Below are 27,632 nucleotides of genomic sequence, written 5' to 3'. Positions count from 1 at the left end.
AGCTCTCTCTTTAGCCCCCGGCCTATCCTCTCTGGTGGTCTTGTGCACACAGGATTAGCCATTAGCTCGTAGTTCTCTTCCTCTTCCTCCCTAGACCAAACCCTGCCACCACTCACCCGCTGTCTGGCTGTCCAAGGCTCTTCTCCAACACTCAGCGGTGCGAGATTGGCCCCGCAGGCTGGTGGCAAGATTAGAAGTGGCACGGTGAGCTCAGTGGGCAGCCAGCTGACACCGGTGGAGTTGGTATAGAGTAGTTGCAGGCTGGAAGCTGACATTTCCTGAGATTTTTTGTCACCGATGCATTATGCAGAAAGCAGGTGATGAGGACAGAAGGGGCATTACTGTGCCAAGATTACTAGATTACTAGATGGGAATGTCAGGGGATTGTCTGCTCAGTGAAGGTGTGCGTGCAGGTGCATATATTGTTTTATCTACCGTATAATTATGTTTAGCATGATTCAACTTAAAGGAGACAGAATTGTTTGTTTTGTATCATAATGCTATACACAAAGGCCATTTTTAAGTTGAAAGACTTATTGGTTAGTGTAATAATTCCTTCTGTCCTTATGGACATGAAGCCTTTGTAGCATGGGAACACTACATTGTAAGATGGGGACGAAAACATTGAGAGGGAATGATTTAACAATGACTTAACATTGAAGTTAGATGCTGAGGAACGTCTAGCTAAAGAAAAGTGGTCCATGGCTAATATTAGAAGCAAGGGGTGGGGGTGTCATTGAGATATTAGACAAGAGAATATTATAGCCCGCAGTAGGCTGTTACACAGAGGATGATACTGGACCGAGACCTGTGTAAAGAATATGTGGCAGCTGAGAGGGTGAGAGAATGTTCCTAAAAAAACTACTGAAATGTAGACGTTGCTGTGCCAAAAAGTGCCATTAAAATCTTAATATCAAAAAACGCCTTGGTGAGCACAATGTGGCGAACAGAATATTAACTTTGGATTGTTTGTCTCAGTTATACTGTATCTTTTATTTTAGTTAATTTTAGTATCATATTTAAACACTAAATTATTTCAGATTAAGGGCTGACTGTAATTCCTAAATCTGCTGTAATTGATTTATACATTTTTTCTTTTGGGCCAGCTGAAAGTCATCACCTTTTAAGTTGATATGATTAACTTTTTGTCTTATTTACACGTTGGTTTCTGAGCGACATTATAATTCAGTTTGAGTTGTGTTTTTTGGCCACCTGGCGAATGTAAGTAATGTCATATTCTCTCTTCTCTCTCTTCAACTTGTGAGGGAAATGTGAAGCCGCTAAATGCCCCACTGTTCACCAGCTAGTTGCTAACTTTGTCTCTTTGCCATTTGGTGCTGAGCAGGTAGTATACAGTGGGTTATTAGAACAATTTCAGTGCTGCCTGCTGCCGCTGAAAAAGATGCTCAGAGAGCAGTGAGAGGGAGCCAAAAAAGAAGAATGCCACAAATTCTCATCGAGCAAATCTGTTTGTAGCTGTGGTTCTTGCATGATGGCCATTGTGTGTGCTGCAAAGACGTTGTGTGTTTTCGTCCTCTTCTTCAGTATTTTAATCCATTGTTTACCATATACACACACACACACATACTTTGCGTAATACAAGTAGATGGTTCTAAATGACTCAGCAATAGGTAGCAAAATGATGTCTGCTTCAGTATGAAGGCAAAGTTTTAGCATCTGCTTTAAATGCAAGCCCCAAGATAAGATTCAAGCCTGGACTGATTCCAGTATAAAGGCAAAGCAAACTTTTTTATTTTTTTATTTTTTAAAGAGCAGATGTTGCAGAAGTTAGTCAGCCAGGGTCAGGCTTTGAAATACCCTCTATGACTGCCAAAGTGCCATAAAGCATTGCATGAAATGACAATCTCCTGCAGGGGCACTTGCATCCTTGGGCTGACATTTTCATCCAAAATATCTATGTGTAGGAGTGATAATTGTATTTAATTAATTGATTTACAATAGGACTGTGCAATATGGTAACACAGATCATATCATTTTGACAGATATTACAATTGCGATATGAGCTGTGATATTCACAATTAGTGGGGATGATTATTTTTGCATAACACTTTGCAATTTAAAATCATGATGATGTTTGTTCTGGGTCTGTATGAAACAAACATGTTTTATAACATCCGGAGGACAATATTTGTAATACAGTTAACATTACTGCATTATAATGAAATGCTGTCACACCCTTTACCTTTATCAAATAAATTGCAGCTTCACTTTGCCATATTGCAATTTCGATAATATTTTGATAATAATCAAAGAAATGTACAGTGTGTGGCAGTGGTCAGCAATAGGTGGCCCGCGGGAAAGAACCGGCCCCCCAGCAATAATATCAGCTTTGACAGCAGAAAAATAAAAAATAAATTGATAGCGGCTGGTGCTGAAATAGATCTAATGACAGCAACAGTTACTCACATAATCACTTTAGTGTTTGTTTCCATGAGCATCCAATATATCCCAAACTCATGTATTGCTTCAGCTATGAAGACTTTCACTTGACCACATTCACAAATATTTTAAACAACCCAAGCCTTACCTACGCTGTAGGCTACGCACGTAGCCATGCATACTATACTGTGCGTAGGTGTCCGTCATTCTACAATTACACCCCCAAATGCTAGTCGGCAGCAGCGCTACAGCGTCCACTGTGTTGACTTTTGCCGGCCGAGCATGCTAACTTCCTGTTTAGCGCTCCGCTAACGTAAATGGGGGTAAAATTGTAAACGTGCGGCTGGTGTAGCCTTTTCAAATGTTACCGACCGAATGGATCACATTCTGATAGTGAAACCAGTCATTTCGCTCGGGTTGCGACTGTCAAATATATTGATTCACTGTTTTACAGCCGTCGTTTTGGCCGCTAGTAAATGTTACTTCAAAGCGCGGAGTACTTCCTGTCGGCTCGGAGGCATTGCGAGGCTACCCAGCCAACCAATCACAGAGCTTACGGTCCGCGTCGACTCGACGTGAAGTTACATTTTGGAGGAGGTGCACGTCAGGCTATGGCGTAGCCTCTGCGTAGCCCCGTAGCCTACGCCATCACCTACGCTATCGATTTGACGATTTGAAGTATAAATTGCACTTAATGCTAACCCCATGCTAACTTTCAAAGTAAAGCTCAGTCTTAATCCTGCCATATCATACACCCAAAAATAATGATTACTATACGCTAAACTGTCCTCATTGTTAACCCTAGAGATTTACAAAAAAAACTGTAAAACAAAGAATGCATGCAAAGGGCCATTTTGCTGCTATTTAGCATTAATCAAGTAAGTCCAACTCAGTTTCAGGGTTAGCTTGTGCTCCAAGTAGTGTTCAATCCATAATGTGTTTGTGCATAAAGGTCGTAAAGGCCTTCTTTCATTGGTATTTTTGAAGGTTGAAACATGATAGATGGATAAAACAACAGTTTGTTAGCATATAAGTACACCCCCCAGGAGTTTCTGATAGCACAAAGAAATAGTTCACTGGAAATTTGCTTATTTGCTTTCTTGTTAAATGAGAAGATTGATACTTACAATAAAGACTGGAAGCAGGGGGTAACAGATGTAGCTCTTTCCAGTATCACTCACTAACTCATAAAACTTTTGTTTTTCAGTTTGTGAACACGTTAATTAGTGAGCTTTAGTGGTGCTTGCAGGCATTTGTTTTACTTTGGACAGAGCCAGGCCAGCTGTATCCGTACTTTTTTAAGCTAAGCTAGCTAATTTTCTCCCGCTTCTAACTCCATATAATGGACAGATACGAGAGCGGCAGCAATCTTCCCATCCAGCAAGAAAGCAAATCAAATATCAAAGATACTGCTTTAAGTCACATTCAAGTGGGCAAACATTCCAGTGAAAACGTGAGAACATAAACATACTCAAAGCACGTTTGTAGGTCTTCCTAAAATAACTTGACAAACATTTTTTCTCAGACAGTTTTGGGTGTATAAATTTTTTGAGTAATTTCAACATAAAACCACAGCATAATGAAGTGTGTCCCAGTACATATCCACCGAGGCTCTACACTGTTGCAAAGGTCAGGGTGGGCTACTAGTAGCCTCATGGGACAGGATATTTTTGCAGAAGGACCACTCTACAAACAAGAGTGCATCACAATTTTCCACAAGGGTGAATAGAAACAGACGGAGAGGATGTTTGTTACTCCCTGCCAGCTCATTCCTGTATATTCTCCACATTGTGCCAGTGCTTGAAGAATGAATATGCCAAGGTTAGAGAGGCCTAGCTACTAGTACGAACTGCGAGGGAAATTAATTGAATTTCCAACAAGCATGCTGATGTGAGATATGGATAGGAAATTCAAAATCCTTGTGTGCTGTATGTATGAGGACAAATAATGGAGTAATGGAAGGAAGGAGTGTTTGACCAGAAGAAAAACATTGGCCAAATAATACCAATCTCTTTCATTTTGACGCTTTGGTGGTGCTATCTGCCACATTTGTATAACATTAAACAAACTCCAAATTAAGCAGAAACAAAGCCATGATTGATTTAGTCTGTTTGATGAAAAAAAAAAATCATTTTTCCAGCCTAATAGACAGTGAGTGCTGTGGGCCAGAGCTTTGTCATAATGCATTAGTAAAATCAAACATAAAATAGATGGGTGTCCTCTTTAGGGAAGAATGGCCTGCATTGCTTTTCTTCTCTCTGAGCTATTTGAAGTCCAATGTGACTTGCTTTAGGCTAATGCAGCGTATTTTGGGATTATAACAGGAATCTTGTCTTGGACACAACACAGGAAGGGACTGATAAAAAAAAAAGGCCAAAGCAAATATAGAATAAGAAAGGCACAATAGCTGATTCCACACCCTGTTGTTGGCAAGCAGTGCCCTGTGAAATGCTTTTTGCATAATACTGACCTGTTCCAAATTTCAGATGGTCAACACTAAATTGTAGTATTTCTATGGTATAAATCAACAAACACTCGTATTTATAAGGATTTTTATTTATCTTGACATGATTGATTGATGGACTATATGAAAACAACCTCAGATACTTCTCTGATTATGACTGATGGTCAAAAACAGGAAGAAATCATGGATGACTTTTGTGACTTCGATAGACTACCATAGAAATAAAGTTAACACATTTCAAATTTGTCAAAATTAATTATATCCACTATGACTAGAGCTTTAACTGAAATGTGTCACAGCAATGCTTGATTATTCTAATTTGTTTTTTTCATTTAGATATTTCCTTTTTTCAATGATAATTCTGTTTACATTGGTGTCTTTGTGTGAAGACACAATTAAATACTGATGGTTTGACATGTTATGTGTAATGAGTAGTTTTCAGAAAATGTTTTGTTTGAAAAAAATATAACTATATATATAACTAATATAACTATATAACTATCAAGTTTCATTTGGTATTGGTGCCAAAACATAAAGAAATATACACTGACATTGTGGGAAATATTCACATAGATATCAATCACATGTCTGTGCATTAAATACAGAGCTAGTTCCAGGAGCTGGTTAGCTTCACGTAGCATAAAGACTGGAAACCATTAGCCTGGCTTAATTTATACCCAAACAGTAAAAATAAAATGTTGTGATTTAATGGGGAGTAATCTAGTAGGCTACTGTTTTTTTGGCAACAAGTGTATATTTTGAATATGGGCAGAGTCAGGTTAGCTGTTCCCCCAAGCCTTTATGCTAAGCTAAGTTTATCGCCTCCTTGTGTCTAGCTCCATAGTCAATGTACAGATATGAGACTGGTGTCGATCTTCTCATCTCACTCTCAGTAAGAGAGTGAGTTAGCATATATCCAAAACTTTTCATGTACTGGCACTAATGTCAAAAAACTGAAATGACACCCAGCCCTAACCAGGACACAATCAAGGTGCCTGAGGAACAGAAAGTTTCCCAAATATCAATGTCCCTCAAACTTCAGTATTAGATTCCTGATCCATTAAAAGAACTAACACGGGCCATACTCTGTCTCACTGATGTTTAATTAAGAATAAAGAAAATAGGAGGTATAGACAAGCCACTGCTCCTAAAGCAACCTGAATGTACTTTTGCAGAGCTCTGGTTGACTGCAGATAGGTGACAGGATTGAAAGACAGTCACTGAGCCATTCAGGCAAGAGGAGAACAGAATGCAGAGTCTAATCCTCTCAAAGCTGGGAAATATGAAGTTTGAAAGCCATAATTCCTCTTTTTAATCCATTCAGAAAGGCTCTGACCCAGTTGGGGACCTTGTTGGTGGATTTATTAACCACTGCACGATCACTACCAGTGATAGTTGTACCTGGCTGCAGCTGCACCTAGGTACTGTAGGATCTGGGGCAGTGAGTCAGAGGTCGTTGTGTTTGTGTTGTGCTTGAGGTTTGAATTTGAATTGTGCAAATTGTGATAAGGGTTTTATTTCTATTGGCATGCTCAGGGGGCAGGGAGGATTTTAGACATTTTTGGACACAACTGAACATGCCCTGGTAGCCATCTGCCTTGATTCACAGCCTGCAGATCCATCCCACAGAGCAATGCAAGGATACAATATTGCCTGTTGTTGTCAGAGCCCAAATAAAAGGGGCTGCACTGACTGCTTACCTGCCTGAACAGCTGACTTCTTTGAATTTAAGTGGCTACATTAGTAAAAGGTCAAACTACTGTGTCCTAAATGCATTGGCTGCTGTTTGTCAGTCATGTACTCATCTGAGTTTGTTAAAGAAGTCCAGTCTCTTATTGGGAATAGTAAAAGTTGAGAGAATGGCAAGTCTTTTTGAGTGACAACTGACAACAAGCAATGCAACGAGTGATTCCTAAAATGTCAGTTGTAAGAGCTAATTGCTAACCTATAACAGTTAGCATGTTGACAGGAGGTTATCTGCAGACATGCTTCAGTATGACAAAAAGCATGTCAAGAGTATTAATTAAACAAAATTCAGAATCAAAGACTTTATTTTCCATTGCAAAGTGATGGAAATCGCTTTGGCGTGGTTCTGCCATTGCACCACAAACTACCTTGCGGAAGGAATGAGGAGAATCAACAATATGTTGTGACAGTAAAGCTGCAAGGTCGCATGTGAATCATCTCTTCAGCATGCCCCAGCATGCCTCAATTACAAATGGTTGCTGTCATTTTTGATTGGATCTTGCTAAAACATGAGAGCAAGCCAGTAATAAATCCACCTTGGTGAGGACATGACCTGAGTTATGGTGTGGTCAGGCCAAACTTGGGCGCTGGTGCATAATGCACTCACTGCAGCTCAACAGCATCCTCATATTATTTCACAGTTTGGGCGGTTATAAACAAGCATATTTACAATCAATCTTTTCTGAATGAGAGGTCAATCCTACCCACCTCTGGACACTGGAAAGCCTTGTTATTTCGCTTTTCAAAATTCAATTCCATTGAATTCTGCACAAGGCGATTGCTCCATGCTTCCTTACTTAAAGTAATGAGAAGAATTTTTGTCTGCACCTTTCAGTCAAGTTAAAAAACTCAAACAGTCAGAATGTGATGCCTTTGTGTCAGTGGAACGTAAATAAAAAGTGCTTTGTGTCCTCATTTCCAACCTTTTAAGAGATTGCTTCATGGGTTTCATGTTGGTCACATTGAGTTTGTTTTGTGTTTCCCTGCCAATGCCCACCAAGCATTTTGATAGTATCATTATTTATATCAGTCATTGTTGCCGCGTGCCTGATTCATTTTGTCATTTGCGTCACTGGAACAACCGCCCTTGGCTCACTTTTTGGCAGAGCTTGGCTTCTCCTCATCGGCCTTATGGCTGACAAATGACTTTGTGAAAAGCGATATGGTCTCCTGCAGGGAAAAAAAAAGAATAGAAATTGAATCCTGGCCTCTGTCGTCAGTCTCATCTGTCATCTTTTCAATATTGATGTCCATTATGTTTATGGATTATTTGGCTGTCTTCTGTTCTCTGGCCCAGCTCGCCCTGTCAGATCGGCCACTTGGGGCAGCGGCCTGTTGATAATGCCATCTTGATTGATGGGTTTCATAGTTTAATTGTCAGCAGGACCTTCTTTTAATGGAGCGCCCCATACAACTGAAAGACTACATCTTAGATGAGTCAGATTTCAATCTGCATGTACTGCTCGCAGGGTGATGCAGATACAATGTGACCGTACCACAGATTCAGTATCATCATCCCGGGCCATTATCAGCTGTTTGGCTCATGTTTATTGTATCCTGTATCACCTTTCATGGATCACATGTCCGTTTACGGGAATAAAACAGCCCTCGATAAGATTTATCACACTGCCACTAGGCATCACTTTGTTTCACCGGCATGGTGCAATGATTCTGTGACTCGTATATCTTTGGGAACACTCACCGCAATTGAATATATTTATACATAGTAATGTATTATTAATTATAGGTACACATACCCAAAACTAAAACAGCCCTGCGCCTTCATGAATGTTATAATGGTTTAGAGAGTGTTAATTCAACGTAGTGGTTATTTGTGCTGCTGTTTAATTGAATTGTTTTATACCTAGAGTTGTTTTTTAAGATTTTGTCAACCTGGGTAAGCTATAGCATACTGTCTACATAGTAGCATACTCTCTTATTCTGCTGTATGAGTTCATCTGCATTGATGTATCCCGTCATTATCATTGTCATCATGATCTATTTTTGTCAGTTTGATTATTTTCCATGTGCAATATCCATATGGGCTTACAATAGGGATTGCATGCATACATGCCATATTATGATGATTATATGATTACAACGCATAGCCATTACACTTGCACATACGATCCAGTGAGTTGAAATAAATCGCTTAATACATGTTCAGTCTAAACCTTTTTGAATGGTGATTCAGTAACAATAGTGAGCCATGTGGGGTTTCAGCGATCACACACACCGCCATATGTAGGGAGCATCAGCCCATGTCTCTTTCCCATTCCTCTCCTCTCCTCTCTGGCTCTCCCCAGTGTGTTTGCAACCAAGGTCGTAGTGGTCTTGCTCTGTTTTCCATGGGTGTGTGGGCTTCATTCATCATCCGTATGATAGCCGCATGCTCGAGTGCCCTAAATCTCCTGTCTGTGTTTGGGTGTATGTCTTTGTGTGTGCGCTCACTCAAAGAAATTGTCTCATTCTCTCCATATGCTCGCTCAAATGAATGATCTCTCTCATCCTGTCTTTCTCCCCAAAACTCCCTTTTTGTTTTCGCTGATGTGTCTACTTATGATCAAATAGAAATATTATCATAATTTATATATAGAAATTCCAGCACAATTGAAGAAAGAAGAAAACACAATAATTTACCTCACTGTATTGTTCTTCATTTTAAACCAATGCTTTATATCTTATACATTTCGGACCTGGAATTAAGTCATTTTTAGGTCAAGGCCTCTTTGGTCTTTGATGAGTCTATTAAAACTACACCAAAGGTGGAAAGAGTACTAAAATAAAAAATACTTTAGTAAAAGTACCGTTACAATGATGAATTCTTCCTCAAGTAAAAGTAAAGTTACAGTTATAAAAATCTACTTAAGTAAAAGTAAAAAGTAGCTCATTTACATTAATTAGTTACTTTTTTATCCTCCTAAAATAACTCATTTCTACTGATTTAATATCTTATTAATACTTATTGTTCTTGTTTAATTAAATCGCAGTCTTTTGCGATTTGATAAAGGCACAAAGCCGGATTTTAGTTCGTTTGACAGCTACCAAAGCAATGGCGCAAAACAATGTTAGAGCTTTTATTTTGAGAAGTTTTGTGAATGTTTTTGCTTCATTATGAAACTGTGGCGGAACAGAATAGACTATGGGGGGCCGCACTGGACTGGGAAACACTGGACTGCATGTGAAGTCATATGCCTATTTAGGCTACATTCAAACAACAACTTTTTAGGCGTTAGCATAATTAATTTTTTATCAACACAGGCCTAAGCCTGGTTAACTAGTTACCAGCAGGTTGCTAGTGCCAACCAACATCAGCAATGTCATGTACCGATATCTTTTTGGCTAATTTGAGCAAAGCCTCTTACTAAACTATGAAAACTTCTTTTACCAACTACCCGTGGTACAAATAGGGGTGTGAACTGTCTTTAAGCAATAGCTCACAGCAGGCCGTGATATACGCTTATTATATCATAGTTAAGGCACTTTGCGTCGGGTCGGCAACCCCATTAACTGTGATATACTGTAATAAGCGCATATCACGGCCTGAAGTGAGCTATTGCTTTTATAAAACGGTTACCAAGTATGGTGAAAAGAAAGTAACAGAAACATTACAATTGGATTTTGATTTATTTCATCAATAGACATTTATTTATAAATACAAAAAGTAGTTCCACCAGGCAGCCGGTACATAGACGTTAAGCAACATAGCTACATCAAACTGAAAAACTGTCCAGCATCAGTAGATGCAGCGAGGATATTACTCCACTTTCTCCGGTCCCCAAGTTTCGGGTTGCGAATTGCTCTGGAGAGAGGCTTCGCATTTGTGTTCACTAACAGCCATAATCTCTCTCGTTTCAAGACCTGCATCAGAGAGTTTTTGAATTGTGGTACTGCGGAGGCAATGGTTTGTGTATCTTTGCCGTGTCCCTGCTCGCTTGCATATTCTTGGCAACATTGTTGCCAGGTGATTGATGCCAATTGGCTCACGAGTGTACCTGTAAAACACCAAATGCATTTTTAGATGATGTCTTATTCTAACGATAACCTGCAAAAAAGCCTGACTGTTATTTTACTTACCAAACATCGTCATCAGCGCAGACAACATTTCTTGTGGCATATTTCAGTCCGTTTTCATCTCTTTTGATGATGAATGATGTGGGTTTTAGCTGCGGATTGCCCTCATTCCCCCTGCGCCCAAAGTGTAGCTGAACGTCAAACCGTACATGTTTACGATCCCCTCCACCATCACGGGATGCAGTACTTTCTTAATGGCTTTTAAGTCATCTTCTGATATTGATGTGTGATGGACCGTAGTGTCGAGTCTTTGTCTTCTCAGTGTTTTCACAACACCAATGAAACCACTGTTGCTCGTTGTAAACTCTGTGTCTCTGAGGAGGCACCAGGACAGACCGAGTGGCGGGTCGTTAATGTAACGGTTGATGCCAGCACGGAGACCAATGTAGCTGCTCAGGCCATATAGTTCGTTGTTACTGTTTCTGTCTCGTAAAATGTAATTGAAATGGTCCTTTGATGTGGTTGGAAAGTCTATTGCTGTACGTTTATCCTTACACCATTCTTCAAAGCATCTCACTGCCCACTTGGTTTGCTTCTCAGTGGTCTGTTCATTCCGGTTCTTTTCGAGTTGGTCGATCTCCTCTTTAGTTAGCTCCGCGTGTCTCACAAGTGTCTTTTTTTCTGGCGAAGTCTGCTCAAGCCACTCCTCCATGGTAAGGCCTCCCAGGAGGTCAAAGTTTACCTTTGGAGTTTCCCTCTCTATTAGTTTCCAGCCAGACAGTCGGGGATCGTTCCCTCTGGCTGGATGAAGCCCAACGCTCCTGTTTTACGCATGATCCATGTGCTACTCAGGGTTGGCCCTGACAGTGTTGGAGCCCTGGGCGAGATTAGAAATTTTGAACATTAAAGACTTAATTTCCTGCACTCTGGTAAATATTTCTGCAGCAATTTATGGTTAATCTTCATCTATATAAAGCGAAACACAATATTTAGGCGGTAGGTGAGAGTTCAAAATTTTATAGAATATAATGCAGTCAGGCTTTCAGGCATTCTGTATGCTATTGCATTTATGTTTTCTCCTGGAGATCAACTTTTCTAATTTAATAATATCCCTGCTGAGTCAGTACACAAGCTTGGCCGTTTGGGGAAATAACCTCTTTTAATAGGCCTACGTGGAACCTTGTCACCTCAACGATAAATGAATTCATTTTTATTCAGTTAGAAACTCCTGGACTTTAATTTAATGTGCATTACGTTATTGATTCGCAGGTATATAGCTTCTTCCCTTTAGACCGTTAGACCGACACAGTTTGGGACAACATGCAACCTTGGGACATGCAACGTGCAACATGCAACATGCAACATGAAACCGAAACCAACCAAAAACACTACTGATCTCACCATAAATCCACATGTTAACTTCAGCAGCTCCAATAAAGTGCAGCTCACAGTCCAAAACAACAAGGCTGTGCTTCAGTTCAAAGATGTTTATAGTGCAAAAATCTACCAGTTACGTCACTGTCTGGACTCACAGCGCGAGGTGCACATGATTAAAATTAGTATCAGCTGGGCAGAGTTGATTCGTGAGTCGAAAACCTTTCTTGCGGCGCCCCCTCACATTTTGGGCCCTAGGCGAACCCTATGTTGCTGTTCCACGGCTCGGCCCTGGTGCTACTGCAGCTGGGGACTCTCCGCAGCAAGCTGAGTCACAGTCTGTCCTGTCTTTGAGCCACCCGCAAACGTGAATTAATTTTTTACTCAGTAACCGCTGTGATTTAAAATGTAGCGAAATACAATACTTCAAAGAAAACATACTTAAGTAAAAGTAAAATTACAGATTATAAAAACAAACAAGTACACAAAAAACTACTCAATTACAGTAACGCGACTAAATGTAATTCGTTACTTTCCACCTCTGAACCACACTGCATGTTTGACTTTTCCACAAAATGCTGTCTGATTGATTCTTTAAAATGTGAACAATTCATTATATTAATTTAATCAACTACTGCATACTGCTGTTGATTGACTGAGACACTGAGTACAATTAGCTAACAATTCTAAAGCCTGATAATCATAATGGAGTCTCAAGAACAAGACAACAGGATACCCAGAAGATTGAGCATTAAACTCTTAATTTCCAGCCTTCCAGAGAAATTTGCTGCTCCAATTTATGGTGGAAATATCTTTATTAATATGAAGAGAAACATATATTTAAATTTTTTAGCCTAAGCTACTTTTTTGGACAGGCAGATTTGTTTATTCTACATTTATATTGCATTTCATGTTTTCCTATTGTGCAAGGAAACCTTTCTCATATAATCTTTATTTGTTATTTAACATTTTTATTGCAAGCTAACTTTCAGAAAACATTTAGCAAATGCTTTCAAAAAGTGGTGGGGACATGTCCCCAGCGTCCCCAGTGTAAATGACACCTATGCAAACCAGTAACTAACTGCTGTTAATAGCAGACATCCATCATACTTACGAAGCTACCTAGTGTTTCTGTAGTGGTGACAAAACTTTAAACTTTAAAAAGTATAAATGCATTGTTAGCAGTTTGAATGAAACGGAAGCCCTCTGCGCTCTCCGGGGAAAATATTAAGCCAAACTCCCTTTAGGAAATTTGATATATTAATAATTCCTTTCGGTTTTGCAAAAACACATAACTTTAGAATCACAAAGATATGAGGAAGATGAGTCTTCTTGTCATTTAGGTATCAATATTATTCGAAATCGCCTAACCAGCCTCCGATGGTTAGTTGTGCTATTTTAGTACATACAGTGGATACACGCTGAATTAAAGGTGGCGTAAGCGATTTTAATCCAGTACACGTTACTAGCTGTCCGTTCTGTATGTGCGCTGAAAAGAATTCTGGTGCGTGTACACAGCCTTGGATCTGTAAATGGAAACCTTGGACCAAGCACACAACACTATTCCAGCCATGATTTGTGTGTCAGGTTACATTAAATGAGTTACCCATTCAGCTTACTTTGTAGTTTGCCAAGACATGCTGTTGTTGTGATGTTAGCTATAGCGGCAGGAGAGTTGTGAGCATCGCTGTTTTGAGCTGACTTTGATTGTCTTGTCCTGTCTGAATGTCAGCTTCATGTTAGCTCTGCAGCAGCCATCGTAACAACAGTATGCTAACCCACAATTTGGCTAATGTCAATTAAGTTCTTGCTGTGTTGTTGTTCACTCTATATCATGATTTTTGATGGTATCCAGAATCTCCTGAAGCAGAGGAGAGTGGTGGGAGAGCTTACATGATTGCCTCCCCACAAGCCTTTATGTTTAGCTGATCGATAGACGATGAGCAAGGACAGATTTGGAGTTCCGTCAGATAATTATGAAGTTGCGAGTTGGATTAAGGACAAACTTGATAATGTCAATCTAATTGATGTTAAAATAAGTGGATTAATCATTTTTGAATGTACACAATTGTAGAATGCTTTGGACATAACCAAGTTAGATGGTTACCAAGTGTTGTGTTTCCCACTTACTAAGAGTTCCTGGAAAGGGCGTTGTGGAAGGAGTACGATGGAAGTTGATTGAAAGAGAGCAACAGAGTTGCTGACATTCATATGTTCAGCATGAGTGACGGAGATAGATGTGCAACAAGATATCTTATGTTGCCTATTGAATCACAAGCCCTGCCTGACAAAGTATTCTTAGATTGGTCCTAGCAGTTACTCAGTAAGAGCTTTTGTTCCCAAACCCATTCATTGCAGACACTGCTGGAAATTTGGTCACAGCTTTCTTGTATGTAGACATGATATGTGGCAAATGGGGAGAAGAGATGTGCAGCAGCAGAATCTGTGGAAAATCAGTGTGGAGGAAATCATGAAGCATGGCAAAGTCTAGCAGGTAGCAGCCAAGAAAGAAAAGATTCAAAAAGTAAGGGGGAACAAATCAGATAAGAAGCATGCAGAATATTGTTTGTGTAAGGACAAGGATAAGTTCTTAGCATTTCTGGTCATGGTTATTAACTGTGCTGCTGAGGCAGAAAGCAAATCTGAGAAAATAGAATAGTTGTTGATGCTGTGAGAACATTTTTGGATATCGTGGGAATTACTGGAGAGGAAGTGCAGGGGCTGTTGAGAGAGGCGTCCAGGCCCTCTCAGAGCCTAAACTGACTAGGATAGTTTTATTGGAGAATGGGGTGAGAGGGGAGGAAGAACTTTACTTAATTTATTTATTTTTGTTAGATTGGATTGGAAAATTTAGCCTTATTGTCATTTCAGAAGAAGGTTTCAGAACATTTTGGATGCAAACCACCTCTACAAACCAACGAAGAAGAAAAAAAGAAGTAGGTTTGGTGCTGGAGAGATGCACAGACGTAGGGGTTTTGTGACTGCGAGGTTTCTTTTGTTTATTTCTATGATTTCAACACAGGCTGATAGTGACTTTACTACATTCTTTCTGATTGTAACGCGTCACAGACGCAGGGTGTGTAACTATCAACATCATTGTTTGAACATACAGATTGGGATCAACTTACCTAGTGAAAAAGGTTTTGAGTTTACAATATTTACTTGCAATTTTGTCCCGTTCCTTTTCCATTTAACACTTTCTGCATTCTTTTAGAAGCATTGCGCAGAAAGAGTAGCAACTACAGAGTAGTATAAAAGAGTAGTAGTCTATGTTTGTTTGTAGGAACACTATTAACAACATCCTGGTACACACATGTAGGCCTAGTAATACTTAACACCTTAGTGTTTAACTGCTTGTGCATATAATGTTAAAAGTTAGCTAACGTTAGCAAGCGGGTTAGCTGTTAATGTTTACTTTAATTGAGACTTTGATGTCCAGCATGATGACGTAGACACTGGGAAACATGAGTTTATTTGCTGCGTCGCATGCAGTTTTAAATTTGTCAAGGTTTTATGACTCCAGTATAACAAAAAAGTACAGTAGAAAATGACACTAAGAAAGAAAAAGAAGTTCTTAGTTCCCAACATCTGTATTGTACTAAAATTTCATTATCAGATTTGTTTGGAATTTGTTTTGTCACAATGTAGTAATATTCACATTGTATTTGTTGCCAGAAATATGACTGGTGAGCTGCTAGACCTTCCAGATGTGTGTAACCTACAATTGCTTCACACTATGGTTATAAGTGATCTCCATTCAGCTCATTATGCAACTTCTTAATATTCATAGCAAAGAGAGTGATTCATAATATAGTGTATTATGTTTTATCCTAAATTTATACCATGTAGCTAAACCTCAGTTTTCCTTTTACATTTATTTAATTTTATTCTATAAGCTAATGTGCAAATGGAAATGCACATTCACTGCTTCCATTGTGACAAATGCCTTTTTTAAAAACTATAAACAGAAGTAATTTGCTATCATCATCATCACAGATTTTTTTTTTTGCCATGCACAGTGGCTGCCCTTTCATTTACTTTACAGCTTACGTTGGCTGAACCAGTCGAGCAGTGCTTGTTCTCACCAGAGCAACTCAGACAGCTGCTGCAGTCAAATGAGCTCAGAACTTGTCACGCTGGTGTCCTCCTTCTCAGCAAACCTTTTTCTACGGGAAAGGTTTGATGAGTGCGTGGCTAGCGTGGCTAGTGGAGTCTCAGGTTTAAATGCAGAAGTCATAGTCTTGAATTCTGTTGTGTTTCTGTGTGAATTTGTTGGTTTTTGTATATGTATATAGTATTTACATCGTGACAAAGCATCAGACACCAGTAAAGAGATTAAAGACACTCTTTAACCTCTGTGAGAAGCTCTGCAGCACCTTTGTGAACCACTTTTGCTCCTTTGCTGTTTTATCTCTTACCCTTTAACTCATCCTTTAACTATTTCACTCTAATCTCTTCTTTTCTTCCGAGTAACTTAATCTTAACTTTTTTATGCCTTTCCCCTTCCTGCTGTGATAAAGTCAGACAAAAGCTCGCATAGAAAAAGTATTGTGTTTATTAAAGTGAGCTTAAAAGGTGTGAAAGGGAACACAGGAAAGAGAGAATTTGGTAGAGATGAAGGTGAGGCAAGGGCAGTAGTCAAAGAGGAGGCCAGTCAAGTGGTCTGGTCGAGGCGTGGATCGATACTAGGTGATGTAGAAGCTGGTGGGGGTGATTGTGGGGGCAGCAGAAAGGCTAATCATTTCAGTCATTACCCAGCCGTGTCTCCTGATTCCTGGGATTAGCAGACGCAGAAACAGGGGAGGTGTTGTGTTAGTGCTACAGGAGACTCTATCAGGGATTTGAGGAGTGGAAAACACTGCCTGTCCCAAGTCGACTTGGGTAATTGTGCCTGCAGCACCGTGTACAGGGGTCTGGGGAAGAGCGTGCGTGAGCGTGGCCATACAAGATGTGTTAGCCGTAGTGTTATGGAGACAAGGACAGATAGAAGAGGGAAAGGAGACAATGTTGGCTTTTGCGTCGTACGTGCACGATTAAGAAATACGAGCAGGCATTAGAGAATCGTGTACAGTCTCGCTCTCTCTGTCTCCTGTAGGAGAGGAGAGTCGTGGGAGAGCTTACATGATTGCCTCCCCACAAGCCTTTATGTTTAGCTGATCGTTTGACAGAGTACAGAGCAGCTAGAGGGACTGGCTACCTCCGGTGCCTGCGAGAGCCCTGTGAAAATTTCACACGCCACAACATACACGGCAGGTGGAAATAAGGGAAATAACGTTCACGTAAGTGGGCAAAGAGTCAAAACTTGCTAATTCAATCAGCTGCAGTCCCAGCTTCAACAGTACCTTCCACCCTGATGTGAGACAAAAGGCAAAGCCCATATAATTGAACTGTCATGCTCAGTTGTACACTTGAGAACAACACTGACAACACGCCTTGGAAATATATGAATTAAGAAACGTGGATTTGCAAGTATTGCTTGCATTATTGAGTTTTAAAGTGGAGCTTCACCGATTTTACACATCAAGATCAGTTACTAGTCATGAAGAGCAGTACTCAGCCTGTAAGCAGTACTGTGACCTGTATAATGTCTCCCGCAGCTCAGGAGGAAATTAAATCCCTTGTGATGGAGATAACAAATTTATAACAAAGCCTGCCGTACAAACTGGGGGTATAAAGTGTAGGATTTAGGGCGCTATCTTACACCCGGCGCAAAGTGGCGCACAGTGCATCGCAAGTGTCATTGCTAGTTTCCGATGTAGTTGTCATTTTTACTCCCAGTGCCACGTTGTGTCCTTGTGCTCATTTGTGCACCCAGGGCGGTCTTACAAAGAGGTGCGGTCAGGTGCATTGCTATCTTAAGGCAGCAGAAAGCAATTGACCAACAAAAACCTGGTCTGAAGTCAACGTGGCAGTATTTGAGTGTGCATAATTCAGATGCGCTTGCATAGTGATGCGCAGATTGCAGTTATATCCACTGATTAGGTGGCGTAAAAATGAAAATTCTGATTAGTAGTTGGTGGGTGAAATACGGTGAAGCTGTGCACATTAACGCACGAGGCACAGCAGCGTAACTTCATTGATTATTTAAATCTCCCGACACGCCGACATGATAGGTCAGGATGCACTGACAGCAGCCTCTCAAATCATTAATGTAAATCATTAAAGAAAATAAAGACATTAGATGTGACCCACGACTAGTTCATGATAGCTTATAATGATAACGCGGATCTACCTGTCAGTCCGTCACTGTTAACTGAGACTCCAGTCTGCAGTGTAGTTCAGACACTTCACTGGTAAACCACAGACCTGTAAGAGAAACATTAGGCTTCATTATCAAAGAGAGTTTTTATATCACATCAACATTTCTGCCCATACTCGCAGGGCCCTCGCTCTCTCGCTCGTCCAATATGACCTCCCTCTCTTTCTCTCTGCTGCGAGTCTGCATCATACTTTTTTAATTATTTATGTGTTATTTAGGTTTTTTTTATGTCAGCAAGACAGCAGGACAACAATTTCTAAAATGTTTGTTTTCTGAATGGAGTTCGGATGGATCAGGGCTATGCTATGCTAACTTGGTCACAGTAAAATACAACAATAGCTGGAATAAAGTTACAGATAGAACTCACCAGGTAGTTCAACTTCCTTGCTTTCTTTTCTCCGAGTAATGTCCAGTTTTGTCCGGTTTTTATATAAATACAAAGACAGAGCTCTAGGTGCCGACCAGCGATAACAACAACAGTGGAACTGGATGTGCACAGAAGCTAGCTGCTGAGAAGCTCGAGTGTTGATAAATCAACGATGTAATCCCAAAAACTATAGTTTTAAATTAGCTTTTTACTTTATAAAGCTTTTTACTTTATAAAGTAAAAAGCTAATTTAATAAAAGCAGTTTACTCCAAGCTCCTCCCATGAGCAAACGGCGTGACAGGAAATCGCGGCTCTCCGCGTCTTTGCATTGACTTTGTATGTAAACGCTCACTTCGCTTTTAGTCTGAAAGCACCATTAGAATGAGCCATTTCTATCTACATACACCGCTGGTCCTCGTACATGGAAGTCGCCTTGTTGCAGTGCCATGTTTCTACAGTTGCACAAAAGAATGAACTGCTCTACAGAGCGCGTTTCATCACCACGTTAAATACGTACGAAGAGGTAGTATTAGTAGTCTGGTTTGTCATCAGAGAATTGAAATTTGGACAAATGGAGGCCCACACGTCTTATTTAGCACGAGAGCCGACAGATTGTGTTGGCCACCGTAGTTTCTCCTGAGCACTTGCAAAGGGAAGGTTGAGCAGCGAGTGAGTCGTTTATTGCAATCAGATCAGATGTTTTTTCTTGTCTTGTCTTGTCTTTCAAAACTTTTTGATAGCATTTCCCATCTGTTTTCATATCAGGCATAAAAATTAACAAATTTCACATTTAAGATTGTTATTTTTATACACATAGATTTGAAGAATTGGCTAAATAAGCTACTAAAATCAGTTCAGCATTCAATAATGTCGTGGAAGTCACAAGAGACAGATTATAAAATTAATCTTTGTAGCAGAGAACAAGATGTTTCAACTTGTTTTCCCTTGTATGGGTCACAATGTAATTTGATGGCCTCTTTCATTAGACGCGCTCTGTGAAAATGTGTCCTTTTAAACCCCACACCTCCTGTTTGTAATACATTTTTCTTTCAAAAAGAGTCTGATTGTAAAAATTATCATCAAATGGCAAAACATTTTTGGAGAAAATTCCAAGACAATTCTTGAATTCTTGAATAGATTAGATTTCTAGTGCCAAAGCAGCATCATATGATAAAGGTAAAGCAAACCAAAGCTGTGAATACAGAATGTACATAGCGCCACCTGATTGCACATGTTCAGCATCCAGAGGAAAAGCTGCCTCACCGCCACAGCTGCCTTCCAACACCTGCAGCTTCAGACTCAGCTTCAAAAGGAATAAACACTGAAAGCAAAGGCAGGACGTTTGAAAGGAGCTTAACATCCTCAGCAAAGGAACTTTTCACTCATGTAGGCTGCATTGTGTTTTTGGACACAGGCAAGAGAGGCAAATGAAGCAGTTGGGATAATCTGACCCAACAGCCACAAAATCCAAGCTGAGAGCCATGGAGGAGGCAAGTCAAATGCTAACTAGATTCAACGCTGAAAGACGGCGAAATAAAGTTAAGTGACTTTGACCTTCAAGTAAGAGTCAAATCCAACTTAAGCTTGACAGCGGAAAATCAGGTTAAACCTCTCTACCAGAGTTCTTTCCAATTCATCCAGCGTGTCGCCAGGGATCACAAGAAATAACAAAAGTTTCAGACGGGAAAATGAAAGCGGCGACACAAGGGAGCAATGCATGGTGGCAGCAGTGTGGGTGCTTGTGCATGTGTGTGTTGGGGAGATTAAAGATATGACATGGGGAAATGATGCCAAGTTCCACCTCTACGTCTTCTTTTCCAAAGTTGTCCTCACGGGCCCTAGTAAGTTTAAAAATAGAGCTTTTCTAATGGAGAAGAGGGCCAAGGGGAAAGAGAAGAAGAGAGAAAGTGTACAGAGACTTGAGGAGTCCTCTGTGGTAGCAGAATGCAATTTGAGATTGGCCAGATTGCTTTTTTTTTTTCTTTTGGTCCCTTCTCCCCCTCGGCCGCTCATGAGGCGTGATATGCACCGGCGGGGTCCCTAAGCCGCCATAAGCCTGACGCCAGTACCCACCCCGCCTCCGTGGAGCCGTCGCACTCACAGCACGAGAAAAATCAGCGCGATGAAATAAAAGAGGGACTCGAAAGAGATCAGCTGGGATATTGGGAGTGAGAGATGAGAGTCAGGAGAGCAGCAGGAGAGGGTAGAGAAAAGGGGAAGGAGTGAAAGAATAAAGATAGCTTCGGTGGGATTACGGCAGGATATGGCAGAATGTAAATGCATGGCTGAATTCTCACGGTCACATTGCATTGTGAGAGGTGCTTTGTTACGGGCCTTTGTTACCGGTGTGTCCTCCCTCTGAATGAACCAGTTTGGACAAATATACTCACAGTCAGACAGGAAGTGTCTTGGAAGAAACAGGCGCTGAATGTTTTCCTCTGTCTCTCTCCGTCACCTTTAGGAGGAGAGGGCTCAGCCGAGGCAGGGCAGAAGGAAACGTCCACCTGTGATATTTGCCAGTTTGGGGCTGAGTGCGATGTGGACGCCGAGGATGTTTGGTGAGTTTGCACACACAAGCACACCCACAAAATCCATGCTGTGTGACCCCGGTTGACCTACACAGCTAGACTCAAGTCATCTTGACACCTTCTAACATTTTTCTATCAATAAAAGAACCTCCTACATTTGTTATTTGAAGCATTTTAGCAAGTTTGAACACTAAGAATTTAGATTAGAATTCTTCTTTATACTGCACACCCCTGCCGCCGAACACCCACTGAGGTTCAGTGCATGGTTGACCATTTCATTTAACCTCAATTACTAGAGCAGGGCACGGAGAGAGAAAGGAGATTTTCGCTTATTCTGGAAATCCAATTACTATCCTTACAGGACTTGGCAATGTCAGGCCAAAAATGACTTTGACTCACACAAGGAAAACTAGTTCAGTGAAGAAATAACGAAATTTAACCGTTTATTGCAGATGAGACTGACGCAGGTCCCCCCCCTCCTCGCGTGCATTAGAAAGGAAGTGGCAAAAAACATCCTCAGGGATACATAATAAACATGTGAGTGCAGAGCCCAATTCGATGAAGACTCAACTGGTGAACTGTTTCCTGCACCAGACAATAGCATCAGTGTATTTGCTTTCTACAGCATGAATGAAGCTTAAAAGAACCAACATTGCTGATTTGGTGTGGAACGAGGATCAGCTGCTATCAGCAAAAGGAAGGCAGTGCTTATAAGAAATCCCAGACGTCCCGCTAGAAATTAGAAGTGCCCTGGGAGTATGACTCTATCAAACGGCTTGATGTAATGGAAAGATAATGTACCCTGGTGTGCAATAACCGTAATGCCAAGGAGCGGTTTCATGAGGCATTCTGAGCCTTGTTGCAAATACCAAACAGCTGGAGTCCACTCCTCCTCATGCCACCCACTTTCACAAATGCACCTTAATATTCTACTAAAACATAGAAATGGATTTATTGGCAATTTCTTAATACCCGAAGGTAGAATCCATAAGGCAACGACAGCACACAATGTACTGCAGACGATCTCAAAAACTGGAAACATAAAAAGAAGATGGAGCCTAAAGCACATGCCGCATAAGTGGAACAAAGGCAATTACATACTGTGGGATGTTTGCCTGCACAATAAGAAGACAGTGGACAATACAAGAGAGGCAGCCTAAGTCAATAATGTATCTCGTTAAAAAAGCAGTTGACATAAACAGGCATATGAATATTTCAGTGTCCCTTCTTGTAAAACGGAAACTACAAGTACTCTTTAATCTTTCAAAAGCCCCAAGGTGTTTTGATAAGAATGTTTCTGGTGAATAATCAGATAGGTAATTGCAACCTAACAGCAGGTGATTTTCATCAAACAGCAACCGAGCGCTGGCGTAGCGTAGGATCATTTTGATTAAAATGACAGGTTATTCTAATCAGGCGCTAGCTGATTTTAATCAAACAAACTGTCAGTTAATCAAACAGGGAGTGGCGAGGGCTGTAATCAAAGGCCAGGTGACGGTAAAGTGATGTGTTTGTAATAGTGCATTATTCTTATTTTCGTACAAACAATACAGAGTGATAAATAAATGCTGTTCTGTAAATGGTGAGCCACTGTATTAAGTGCTGTGATGCTTTCTGATAATCAGACTGAAGTGCCATTTTGTTTTCACTTCATTAGTCAGTCTGGCGTTTTATTCATGTTAGTCGCGTTCGGCTTGGGTTTTTTCATTTTGCCCTAACCGATCAGTAGCAGGTGATTTATCCTTCCTGCCAATGTTGTATTCAGCCGACACAGAAGCTTCGTAAGAGGCTGCCGAGAGCAATTAACTTAACAGTCTGTCATGTTGATGCAAGACATGTTCTTTTTTTAAAGGACTTATTCACATGAGAAGGTCAGCACCTCTCTCTACAGACAGGCGAAGGTTGTTTCCTGCTGTTTCCTGCATGTGTCCTAATGTTAAGCTAACCAACCAGCCTCATAGTTAATGGACAGATGTGAGAGTGGTGTTGAGTTTCTCATCTAGCTCTCGGTAGGAATGGGAATTGGCGTATTTCCCAAAATTTCTGTCGGGATCAGACTCTATGATCACTGCGATCGTGGAGTCTTATATTCTTGCTGTAACTCGGCCAACAGACATGGCTACACGCGTGATGTCTTTCTTGAGTTGCATGACATAGTGCAAGAGACCATTTACTGGCTTTTTCTGGCTTTGGCACAGGACTCCATATTCTTAATCCCACCTAAAAAAGCTCCAACTGGCTGATTATTAATTTATTTGAATTGCTGTGCAGCAATTCATTGGTCTGGAACCATGCTAAACTCAACTAACTATAAAAGCCTCCATGCAATGAATGCATAACTTATCAAACTGTAAACAAATGCCGAGACTCATAACTGCTGGTGGTGTCAACGATATTCTATGTGGCCTTGGAAAGTTTGATGTTTTTCTTTTTTTCATACCTCATTATTATTATTTTTATACAAGTTGACAGCATAAAGGAATGCAAGCCTATTATAATGAAAGGTTTTCATAATGTGCTGAGATATGAGGCTCTGACTTTCACGGAGCAGTCTGGTCAGGAGAAAATTGCTATTTCATTCATTTATCATCATTTGTGACTCACCATCTGGATTGAAATTAGGAAAAGAAAAATATGCCCAGGGATGTGGTCGAAATACTGTATGTTAGTTGAACCAATTTTTGCTGAACTATACTGCATTTGACCCTGCTGTGGCGAAGAGCCTTGCTATCCTTACACCACCCCTCTGTAGCTCTCTGTACTCTGGAGGCAGGCGGCAGGCAAAAAAGACCAATTTACCCCTCAAGGATCAATAGAGTGTCACGAAAACCCATTTAGATCCATTTGTGGTGTAAAACTGTAATTACCCACAAAAACCCATGCTTTCAAACCCATCAATAGCACCCACCGGTGTTGATAGAATTAAGGTAGAGGAGGAGCAGATAGCGAGCTAGTCATAGAGAGGGGCTGCAGGGACACTTGCTGTGTGAACGCTGGGTTTAGACCTCCTGAGAAAGCAGCTAGAGGCTTTTCAAAGCCGGCACTTGAGTCCTTATTGAAGCCCATTCTATGAAGAACAAAAGGGAATTTCAATGAAAAGCCAGACAAGTCACAGGCCAATGGGAAAGGTGGGAGACTGCCTTTATTTCCCTTGAGCAGAGTCCCTGCACACACACACACACACACACACACTTGGCACAGGAAGATGAACTCAACACTCTTAATCCCACCTAAAAAGCTCCAACTGGCTAATTCATCTATTAATCCACTATATTGTTATTATTATGGCATTACTACCTGCAGCACCAACTATACGTTTTACATTATAACGACAGCAAGAAATCCTTCTGCACCTCCGTTTGAGGAGAGACCAAAGAGATGGGTGGCAGTGAGCTTCTATAGTGGCCCTCTGTTTGAAAAGATGAGCTGTCACGGGAGATTTATGATTGTGTCCTTATTTCGATGCATTTCTCTGTGCATATTTTTGTTTCATGGTTTATACAGCAAACGCCGAACTTCGTGTAAATTGTCTGAAAGTCCGAACCATCCAAAAAATGCTTTCACACCAGAAATGAACCGAACCATGGTTCAGTTTGATCCGGACCGAGACTACCTCTTTTTGCCTTGAGAGGTTTCACACCTGCAATTTTGGTTTGGACCAAACTGAAAAGCCAGAAAGTCCGGGCCAAACGAGGGAGGTGTGAAAGCCCCCCATAGTGACCAAAATGATCACATCAAAAGTACTGAAACACACACTGAAAGCACTTCACCAAGTTGTATATTGAAAACCTCAAATACAGTTAGCAGCACTGTGCACTTTATGTTTGCATAAAGATTAAAATAATAAAAGCCAATAACTTATGTAAACATATGAAAACCATATCAAATGAGCATTAACATTAAATATGTTTATAATGACCCCATGTGCAATTTGCATAAATACAAAGTCTAAGGAAGACAGGTGATTTATATAAATACGGAGAAATCTTGTGTAGGAGTCTGCAGAGTTTCTCCTGTTTGAACACTACAGCCCAAAAAAAATTCAAGATATTTTTGGGGGCATTTTTTGCCTTTATTTGAGAGGACAGTGGATGGAATGAGGAACGAGGGAGAGAGATAGGGGGCGACACGCAGCAAAAGGCCACAGGCTGGATTCGAATCCGGGCCACTGCGGTAAGGACTCGGCCTTGTACGCGGGGCACGCGCTCTACCAACTGAGCTAAACGCACCCTGACGGCCGTGTTTTAAAGGAACAAAATATGTTGGTTGGGAGACTAAATTACGTTGCGTGATATTGTGTGCAATCTGTGTGTGCTGTATAAATGTGAGTCTGCAAACACACATGCATACAGCAGCGGAACAACATGTAGTGTTTCAAGAGTAGGTTACAAGTTGTTAGCGAGTCACATAGACAAATTGTGTCGTTTTTCCGAAGTCCCCACATCCATTGAGCTGAAAGCTAACTTACCCCGCATTCACTGTAAAGTTATTTGATTTGATCAAGTTTCCCCCAGCACTGTTATAAAAAGCAAAATCCGACCAGACTTCAGACTGGCTGGAAAATCTTTATGGGAGCTCCATGTGTGCAACATGCGTCTGAGAGACTAACTTTGGTTGATGCAGGACAGTATTTACCGTGAGTTCTTCAAAGCGTGGTAACCAAACACGTTTTAATGATCATTAAAATTTGAAATGATAATACTGTCGGGAATTTTACCGTAATTTATCATGTTCATTTTGTGTGTCTTTGTGGTTGTTTTGCATCTTACTGTCATAGTTTTCTGTTTCTTTGCGTTCATTTTCTGTGTCTTTGTGGTTGTTTTGCATCTTACTGTCATAGTTTTCTGTCTTCATGTTCATTTTGTGTGCCTTTGTGGTTGTTTTGCATCTTACTGTCATAGTTTTCTGTTTCTTTGCGTTCATTTTCTGTGTCTTTGTGGTTGTTTTGCATCTTACTGTCATAGTTTTCTGTTTCTTTGCGTTCATTTTCTGTGTCTTTGTGGTTGTTTTGCATCTTACTGTCATAGTTTTCTGTCTTCATGTTCATTTTGTGTGTCTTTGTGGTTGTTTTGCATCTTACTGTCATAGTTTTCTGTTTCTTTGTGTTCATTTTCTGTGTCTTTGTGGTTGTTTTACATCTTACTGTCATAGTTTTCTGTTTCTTTGCGTTCATTTTGTGTGTCTTTGTGGTTGTTTTGCATCTTACTGTCATAGTTTTCTGTTTCTTTGCGTTCATTTTGTGTGTCTTTGTGGTTGTTTTGCATCTTACTGTCATAGTTTTCTGTTTCTTCGCGTTCATTTTCTGTGTCTTTGTGGTTGTTTTACATCTTACTGTCATAGTTTTCTGTTTCTTTGCGTTCATTTTCTGTGTCTTTGTGGTTTTGCATCTTACTGTCATAGTTTTCTGTTTCTTCGCGTTCATTTTGTGTGTCTTTGTGGTTGTTTTACATCTTACTGTCATAGTTTTCTGTCTTCATGTTCATTTTGTGTGTCTTTGTCATTGTTTTGAGTCTCTTTGAAGTCGTTTCATTGACTTACACATTCAACAGAGGCTCAGTGATTACTGAACTCACATATTTAGTGCCACAAAGCAGTGCAATATTATTTGTGTGTGTGTGTGTGTGTGTGTGTGTGTGTGTGTAAACATATTAGAGGCCTTTTCTACCTCTAATCATTTGTATACATATAAACACATTCTCTCTTCTCTCTTTCTCCCCTTTTCTTTCTCTTCCAACATTGCTGATTTGTTCTCTCTGTCAGTATCGCTCTCCAGCCCCACCCCCACCCCCCACACCCACCCACCCACCCACCCACCCATCATGCCGTCTGTTTGCCTCTCTCACTCATTTTTTTCAAAGGATTACAGTAAAATTTGAGGCCAAGGATTATGAAAATCAATGTTATGTTCAGTTGCAATAAGGTTTGCTGCTAAGGATTTGTACACATCATGAGACAGTCAGTGGATATGTTGGACTCAGCCGCTGTGCATGTTTGTGTGTGCGTGTGTGTGTCTTTACATGTGTGTAAAGTGGCCTTTTCAGTTGAGAGCCAGCAGACAGTCTGGGGGGCGTGAGGGACTTTGATGGGAGGGGAATAATTGCAAGGAGCTAATCAATACGACACATCCTGCTAAGATAGTAGCTTCATGCACACATGTCACACACACACATACACACACACTTAGGTATGTACGGTACACACATTCACACATGCCCCTAACTTTCATTTAACACTTCTCTCCCCCTTTGTACCTCTCTGCAGAATGTGTGAAGCAACGATGTGTGTGAGAGAGAGAAAAGGGGAAAAGCAAGGTTTATCACGAAGCAATTGCTTTTCTCGTGCATGTATATGTCTGTTTGTGCACGCCTGTCCGCAGGTGTTCAAGTGTGTGTGCGAGCAGCATTAGGATGTGTTGACGCACTGCAGTCTAGTGGTATAGTGCCTATTGTGGAGAAAGTGAGAGGCCTCATTAAAAATGT

At 40.6% G+C, this 27,632-nt stretch overlaps 1 protein-coding gene across 3 annotated transcripts in view; it reads left to right on the top strand.

Moving 5' to 3' along the window:
• The window catches only part of tmeff2a (transmembrane protein with EGF-like and two follistatin-like domains 2a), a 105,638-nt gene that overhangs the window by 65,391 nt on the left and 12,615 nt on the right, over positions 1–27,632 (top strand). For all 3 annotated transcript variants that reach the window (XM_038720719.1, XM_038720718.1, XM_038720720.1), the window contains exon 5: positions 21,087–21,183. In XM_038720719.1, coding sequence (XP_038576647.1) covers positions 21,087–21,183 — 97 coding nt within the window. The remainder of the gene's footprint in view (positions 1–21,086; positions 21,184–27,632) is intronic.

This window comes from Micropterus salmoides, unplaced genomic scaffold (genome assembly GCF_014851395.1).
Source record: "Micropterus salmoides isolate LMB-PRFRI ecotype aquatic unplaced genomic scaffold, ASM1485139v1 Ms_hic_scaffold_15, whole genome shotgun sequence".
Classification (NCBI taxonomy): domain Eukaryota; kingdom Metazoa; phylum Chordata; class Actinopteri; order Centrarchiformes; family Centrarchidae; genus Micropterus; species Micropterus salmoides.
Note: the sequence above shows the minus strand (reverse complement) of the source record. Positions and strands in the feature narration are given on the sequence as shown.